Source organism: Zingiber officinale, chromosome 9B, assembly GCF_018446385.1.
Source record: "Zingiber officinale cultivar Zhangliang chromosome 9B, Zo_v1.1, whole genome shotgun sequence".
Lineage (NCBI taxonomy): Eukaryota > Viridiplantae > Streptophyta > Magnoliopsida > Zingiberales > Zingiberaceae > Zingiber > Zingiber officinale.
The window spans coordinates 6,138,485-6,146,912 of NC_056003.1; the positions used below are offsets into that span (position 1 = coordinate 6,138,485).

The 8,428-nt window shown below is 37.9% G+C and overlaps 1 protein-coding gene across 1 annotated transcript; it reads right to left on the bottom strand.

Moving 5' to 3' along the window:
* Positions 1–5,731: 5,731 nt before the first annotated feature.
* On the bottom strand, positions 5,732–7,962 carry LOC122024040 (probable trehalose-phosphate phosphatase 6). The gene is made up of 10 exons (XM_042582543.1): positions 7,545–7,962; positions 7,302–7,442; positions 7,140–7,211; positions 6,963–7,061; positions 6,725–6,880; positions 6,565–6,642; positions 6,425–6,494; positions 6,274–6,344; positions 6,101–6,193; positions 5,732–6,004 (listed from the first exon to the last, which is right to left on the bottom strand). Exons 1-10 carry the CDS (start codon positions 7,830–7,832, stop codon positions 5,945–5,947), a joined length of 1,128 nt encoding a protein of 375 aa, XP_042438477.1. The 5' UTR covers positions 7,833–7,962; the 3' UTR covers positions 5,732–5,944.
* Positions 7,963–8,428: the final 466 nt, after the last annotated feature.

Here is an 8,428-nt window from a genome sequence, read left to right on the forward strand (position 1 = left end):
TTTTTTCTAGTTAAAAAAGATTTCGCAAGTGAGTGTCGCCTGCACAAACTGGCCACATGGCAAGGCGGTGAATGACTACTTCCCGTGCGGCCGCTGCCTCGCCAAGCGATCGGTTTGCAAACGACCACACACGAGGTGGCGTTGTCTCTCCAAGCAACGAGGTCCACTTCGTGTGCAGTCACATGCGAGGGGGCCGCATCCTCACCAGGCCACCGGGATCGTGAGCACACAAGGGAAACAATGCCTTGCCAGGCAGCCAGTTCACAAACGACACCAGGAGATTATTTCCTCACCAGGCAACATGAAGTTACTATGAAGTTATGCCTCAGCTTGCAACGGCTGTGTCGTTGTCATAGATGAGCATTATGCTTGTTCACTGAAGTACTTACTATAAAGCTAACAAACATTCTCTGAGAAAAGCAATATCTCCTTAGAGGTAAGACTATTTTCTACGGGTGTCAATTCGGATGAGTCGGATCGGATTAAATCGGATTGAGTTTTTTTTAACCCAATCTGAACTCGACCTGAACCTGAGTTCATCTCAAAACCCCTAAACCCGAACTTAAACCCGACCAACCTGAACCGATCTGAATAATCCAAAAATTCGATTCAAAATAACTTTTTTTTTTCCCTTATAATTCTTTACTTTTATCTTAATACTCCATCATTATCATACAAACATGACATTAATATACATAAAAATATCTTAATTATTAAAATAAAAGTTTATTTAACCCCAAAAAAATCTACTAAACCCTATATTTAGGTCAACCCGAATCCGATCCGATCCAGCTCGAAAATTTTTAACCCTCCAACCCAAACCCGAAAATGCTCAATCCAAACTTGATTTTTTTTTAGGTCGACTTGAGTTGAGTCATTGGGTCGGGTTCATTTTTAATACCCCTACTATTTTCTATTGAATTGAATCACTAAATAGTGGTAATGATATTAGGATAGCCAAGTACTTGTTGCTATTTTTCATGTCTATAAAGCCCAAACCTCCAAACTCAATGGGCATAAGACATTTGTGTCATGCCATCAAGTGATGTCCTGAGGATGAGCCTCTCCTTTGCCCCTTTTTGAAGGAGTACTCTTGCTCTAATCCAATATACACATGCATCGTATGTAAGTTGCTGGTTTAATACATTGTTAATTACGATAAGTCTGCTCATTTTTAAAAGAATATTTTTTTTTGAAGTAATAATCAATTTTCTTGCCTATGCCCATTTGTATTTTAAATTCAAGGACCTAATTGATCGCCAAGTGGTCGAACTATGAGAAGTTATGATAATTTCGTGTATCCATTTGACCCATCTTGGAGGTTATCCATGTTGCTTCAAAATGATGATCAATGAGTCCCAATTTAGATATTGTTTTTATGTGCCAAATTCATTAGTTTAGTGGCACTGATAAAACAACCCTTGGCCCCTTAATTTTCATGAATGGATACTATAAATCGTCGATAACTGAGTTAGTGTACTCCTTAGCCTTTTTGCAAGCACTTTGGGTATTAATTTGATGTTGATGGCTTCAAGTGCCACGGGTATGAAATTCCCCAGTAAACAATCATCTTATGTCTTGGGTATCAATGAGATATATGTATAATTGGGTATTGAGTTTCCGAGCAAAAAGGAATCACTAATTTTGCAAGGGCCTTGTGTTCAGCTATTAATGCTCTATGCTGAAGCTTGATTTCAGGTTTAAAAGTCACTCCTAACAACTATTTGTAGTGACCTGACAATGATTTATCAATTTTGACTGCCTCTCAACTATGACACTATTTATTTCTAAATGACTGATATTCAGTTTCAATTTTCTAACAATTGCAACTCTGTGAAACAACTATCACATGCACTGTAGAATCTCACATCACCTGCATGAAATATATAAATAACTATGTGATATGAAGAAACATCATTCACCAAGTAAATGTCAATGTGAGCATCTGCAAATAGGGGTTGGCGCCTTGACCATATGCACCTATGATTGATGCCAATGTATGATATGAAAGTCGAAGTCGATCTTTCATCTACAAATGCATGTATGGTTAACCGCAATGTGCATCACACTAATGCATGATAGAGATCGACACCATAGTGAATGAGATATTGTTGAGAGTATAATTTTATTTAGGTAGGAGGTTTTAATTGTCATATGGACCAAAATCTACCCCTACCCATAGAGTACTCTTAATTACCCCACTTTCCACTTCATGTTAAATTCTCAAATGTCTAGAATACTAAAAGTAAGATGCCTAATACTTTAAGCATATCAATCACTAGATTCATAATAATCAAGTAGGAAAGTAGGAAAATGCATACTTTTTTAATTGATAGAGGTCAATTTAAGAAAAGATAAAATGGATCCTCTCCATCAGGAATATGACTTCTAAGAAGGTGGATAAGAAATGGATTCCCTTAAAGCACTTAGTAAATTCAATTTGACTCAACTTATTTTAGGTTCCTAAATACATAGTTTCATCTTTTTAGATTGGTTTAGGGAGACTCAATGAATGAGTGAAGAATGATTAGTTTTTACCTTAAGAGTTGTTGCATTTATTACAATTTCCTCATACCAAGTAGTATGATTATTTTGTTTATAATTGCATGAGGTGGATAATTAGATTAATAGATTGTACTTCGTACTTGAATTGTTAAGTGCGTGGTGCTTGAAATGTCATGTTTACTTGGCTTATTTAAAACATATTTTGGCATGTAGTATCACCAAGATCATACAATCACTTTAATTGCCCAATTATAAGTGTAGTGTTTATATAATTTAATTATATACATGTTATCAAATTGATAGGAGTAAGCAACTTACCTTATCCATAAATTTATATCCCCCCTCATCCATCTTGGGTAAGGTTTTTTTTTTATTTCTTTTTTATGATCTATTTCACATATCTTCAAACTTTTATTATTATTATTTTTTTTACATTTTTACATAGATTGGATGTTATGTCTTATCAAAAGTTTATTTGATTAAAAAAAATGATAAAAGGAGTGCTCCATAGCATGGATCCAAATACTATAGTAAAGAGATAAACACTAGGATCAAATTGGTGTGAAGTATAAGTACACATTGTCCTAAAACTAAACGAGAGTTTAAAATTAGACTTCATGATCTTTTATGATACACTTGAAGAAATGATAGCTTGGTCTTATCATCTGATATGATTTTTAACCTTTCATAGAAGTATTTATTATTATTTTTATTTATCGTGTTATTATAATTTTAAACAAATATGGAATATATTTGCAATTATCAGTAAGCAACGATTACTATTAGATGCATATGGAAATGATACTTTATATTTTTCCCATTTGTTATGATAGCTAATATTTATCATTATTTTTATTAATTTTGTTTTTTTATTGTTTATTTCACTTATACAAATATATGTATTATATTTGTAGGTGACAAGTATATAGATTTATATGAATCAATTTGATGGTTGAAGATGATCTATCTAGTTGAGTTTTATTTTACAAAACTTAATTCTAAAACTTAATATTTTGAATGTAATGTTCAGTTGTTTTGAATGTAAAAGGCTTATCAACAGTATTGTATTTGTAAATTTGATTCAAACAATTGTTGGATGAATAAAAATATCTATTATCATTTTAACTTGTATTTTGTAAATTTTTTATTCTAAATGATGGATGAATTGTGATGATGTGTGTAAATATAGAATTCATATTGTATATTCTAAATAAATATTAATGATAATTTTTAATCTCTTTATAAATTATTATAATATTTATTAATGTCATTATAGATTAGTTTAGATAACATTTTAAAATGATCCTATAAATTATTTTTACTCATAATTTTTATGTCCTTATAACAAAAAATATAAGACATTTATAAATGTCAAAATAAATGAGTTTAGGTAGATATAACTTTTCCTTACATTTTTGACTAGCATTATATCCATATATATTGTGACACTTTTGAAGTTAACATTAATATTATATAACGACATCGTAAAATGTCAGGAATGTGAAGAGGGTCTAGCATTTTCCACTGATGTAACTAAAACTTATGTGTCACCAAAAATATACTATAAGGATATTTATGTGTGTCCTTAAAAAATATTTTTCTTGTAGAGCAGTATAATTAAAATAATCAATAATGAAATGAAAACATAGATCGTACAAAGCTATAATCGAAAACGAAAAGCTCACTTACTTGGTCAGGAGCGTCTTCGGTTTTGGACAAAAACATTACGAGATTTGGACGAATTTCACAAAGTGTTTGTTAAAGGATTTGAGTGTGCCTTTAGAAGACAATGCACTGACTATTTATAGTCATGAAAGAGATGGCCAAGACATATAAAGATATGGCTAGATAGAGGGGCATGGCTAGATGAAAGGTCATAGCTAAGTGGAGAGTCATCCATTAAGAGACTAGGTGAAGGATAGATCATGACTAGACGAAAGGTCATGGTTAGATGAATAATCACCATACCATTACAACTTAGCATAGTATCTACTAGTGTCCATTTCCATGATCAAAATCGGATCTTCACATAAGCTTCTTAAGCCTGACCGATTCTTGAGCTGACTGACTATGTACTGAATGTCTTAGCGTTGAGGGGTGAAGAGTTGAGTACTGGTGAGAATGACTCATTTAATTATATATATTCTGATTTTAACTAACATTTCATATTTATTTTGACTTTCACATCATTTTAACCATCGATCCCATATTATCTCTTGTCTACTCATACCATATCGTATCAAGACCTTTTCTAAATCCTAAATATGAGCGTTGATTACTTAATTTCTGACCTCATTATATTACGAGGTGTAGCTTTGATTAAGCAAGCACCCATATGAATTCATTGGCACACTGTTGTTTAATTTCATGCATCGCCATGCACGTAGCTTACGTCGCATTGCCTGCATGTGTCAGAGCAACTGTAGCCACCACGGCCGACATGTCTTGACTATGACGACAAGCATCTTTCCAACATTTAATCAAGGCTTAACCCCCACACACACTAAATCATGGATGGTTACTTGTTGATAAATGCAGGGGATCCCCCTGCTCCAATTCTTTGAGATGCCTTGCCTTCACTTTACTCTTGAGGTCTTTGGGTGGAGTCTAGTACTGACCTTTCCACGCATGAAATCGGTGGAAAAGAGGTTCACCAGGCATGTCTCAGTGGACCCTGAAAATGATGCACAGGGAGAGAGTTCCCAATGGATGCCAACTCCTCTCTCATCAAGGTTGTTCTTCTGCACTGCTTTCCTTTCCTTCCCTTCCCTTTCATTTCATGGCCTAACAAATTATTGACTTTCTTTTCACAACGAGAAAAGGAAAAGAAAATGAAATAAAATATAATGATTGAATCTTTGAAGTGAGTCGTTTGATTGAACTGGTGAGGGTAGTTTCTGGGTTATGGGCCAACTGTAGATGTTATTATAGTTAGAAAAGTCGTTGGAGTTGTGTTTGGGTTGAGTACAGTAGGAGCACATTCGATCTATCTTTAAACTTTATAAAAATTAATTTTAATTTTATCACTAGTCATGGACAATAATTTAGACTTGCCAACATTGTTTTAGTATTATAAACTATGTATTAGCGAGTGTTTTAGTTTGACACTCCAAGTCGCAGAGATCTCAAGGCACTGTCTGCTTCTCCAATTTTAGTCCAAGATTCTGGAAGGAACAGGTCCTCGTTGTCAAAATATTTCTTTATTTCATTGCTGACAAAAAGATCATCAACAGCCTGCGTGAATGCTCTTCTATTTTCCGACAGAATAATGGCAGTGCGAGGCACGGAGGGAACAAGGATCTTGGAGGAAATTTTTTGACAATTTAAGGGATTCACTTTGTTTTTTTAAGTCTCGTACTTTATTTTCTTGAATAACTACATTAATCCTTGCCAACAAGATCCAACTCAAGGAAAGAAAAGCTCCTTAATTAATCTCAACTCAGTTCTTGGAGGAAGAGCGGCGCTTCCATTCCACAAGACGGCGCAAAAATTCCTTAACCTGGAATCATAGTTCCGATCAACAGTTTAATTTTTTTTTTTTCACAAACAACAAAAACATACAAACACACACACAGAAAAATCCATTGTTGCTCACTTCAGTAGGGTCTCTGAGGGAAAACGATGCTTTGGTTTTCTTTGCGACCTGGGAAACGAGAATGCCCACTCCCTGTCCCCTTTCATGCAAAACCTGAAGTGCAAATACAATGAATATTTTACAGATTGAATGTCTAATTGGATTAGAATTATGTGTGACAAACAAGTTGATACCCTGAAAGCATCTTCGTCGGTGTTATCGTCTCCAATGTGAACTGGGAACACATTGCTGCAGTCGGCGAATCCTGGAGTTCGGAAATTATCAGCATGAACAAGGAATTAAAAAGTCGGTCATGTGTCGTAACTGTGGCTGATTTAAGCATACCGAGAGATTCCAACAAGAACTCGAGGGCCTTCCCCTTGTCCCACTTAATAGTTGGCCGAATTTCCAGTACCTGAAAACGAATAATCTAATTAATGAATTGTTTTCGGGGGAACCGAGAGAGATTGATTGAGCTAAGCTACCTTTCTTCCCACTGTGAGAGTGAGTTGAGGGTAGTCCTTAACCACTGCCCTGACTTGATCAGTTAATGAGCTCCATTTCTGGCATCGAGTAGGAGGAGGATCAGTTGTTGTTCTTGAGAAGAAAACAGAGAGTGAGAATGAGATGTTTGTTGTTCTTCACCTTTTCGTCGACGCAGCGGAAGTGAACTGAAAGAGTGAATTTGTTGTTCTCGATTCTCGATCCTGAGATTGAATTTGTTTTCTCCACCAACGTTTTGTAGACCTCATCGATCATGGGAAGGTGTTCGCTCGCGGGTTGGAAGGATACAGATTTGTCCTGCAACAATCGAATCAGTGATAGATCAGTAGGCAGAAGTAGAAGCGATGTGGATTTGAAAGAGTGAGAGAAGGACAGAGACCTTAGAATTTGTGCGCTTTGTTTCTTTGCTGGGGCCTTTGATGTCCATGCCGTGGCTCCCAGCGTAGTACAACTCCCTCAATTGCACGAAGTTGAACACCTGGAAAGTATCGAATATCGAGATTTAACACGAGCGTTCGTGCATTTAATTTGATCGAATGATTAGATGGCGATGGACCTTGTCGCGGCATCTCCCGCTCACGATCGCAGTGGGGAAATGCCTCGCTACGTCTCTCACGGCTTCTCGCATCTGTGAAAAAAAATAAAGTTGTGATTTTTAAGCTTGAAATGAAGCAGAGTGAAAGCAGAGAGGAAGGGAGAGAGGGCGGCGGCGGCGTACGGCGTCGGACATGAAGGCGCGGTCCGGGTCGTCGACGATTGGAGAGAGAGTGCCGTCGTAATCGAGGAACATCACGATGCGCTTCCCCTTCGACGTCGCGACGATGTCGTCGAAGTTTACCAGAGCAGAAGGGTGCTGCCTCTGCGCCGAGATCATCAGCGACATTAAATTTTTTTTTTTTTTAAAAAAAAGCATTTTTAAGGCAACAAAATCGTATTTTTAGCGTGGAGGAGGAGAACGGACCGCCCATTTCTCGTACTCCTCCTCCTCGCGGGCGGCGGAGAAGGCGGCCTTGACGTGGGTGGGGGAGGAGGCGTGAAGGGAGTCGACCCACGGGTTGATCCTCGCGCTTCCGCCGCCGGCGCCGCCGTTTCCTATTTCGAGCTGGCTGACAATCTTGCAGTTGACGGCGATTCCGCCTCGGAAGGCGGAGTCGCCTCCGCTAGCTGCGGCCGCAGCCATCGCCCTCGTGAGGGCGAGCTCCTCCGGCACTATCACATTCTGCTTCCTCATCTCGGCCACCGAAACCATGAGCAATCTAAGGCTTCTCTCTCGTTCTCGAGAGAGAGAGAGAGAGAGAGCAACGAATTTAAATAGTAAAAAAAGTAATCGAAATTGCAGCGTAATTTCTTCGGCGTCGAGAGGAAAATACACGCGCGACTGGGACGACGAGCGACCTCCGCCGGTGGCATTTATATAAGGCGCGGGGAGAAGCATCGAAACGGACAAAGCCACGTCAAATCGACCCGTCTGGCCACCCACCGAGAACAGAACACCAAAAGATCCTCTTTCCTAATAGAATCCTCCACGTGTCCGGGCCCCACGCTCCCTCCAATAGTGATTTCTCACGTGGCCGGGCGCCGGCCGCCAACGCCTAGGCACCACCTCAACACCACTCCCTGTTGCGTGACTGCGCAGGATAGTTGATCCCCTTAGAGTCGCGGCTCAAAGTTTAATACAAATATTTTATATATCAATTCCTTTTTTTTAATTCCTTTAAAGATATTTAGCGATTTATTTTATTTTATTTTTATTACTTTTTAAAGGAAAAGGCCAAAACGTACTTGGGCAGCCCTAACGCCCCTGGGTTTACCCAGCAGCTGTGGGCTGCACTTAAAACCAGTTGC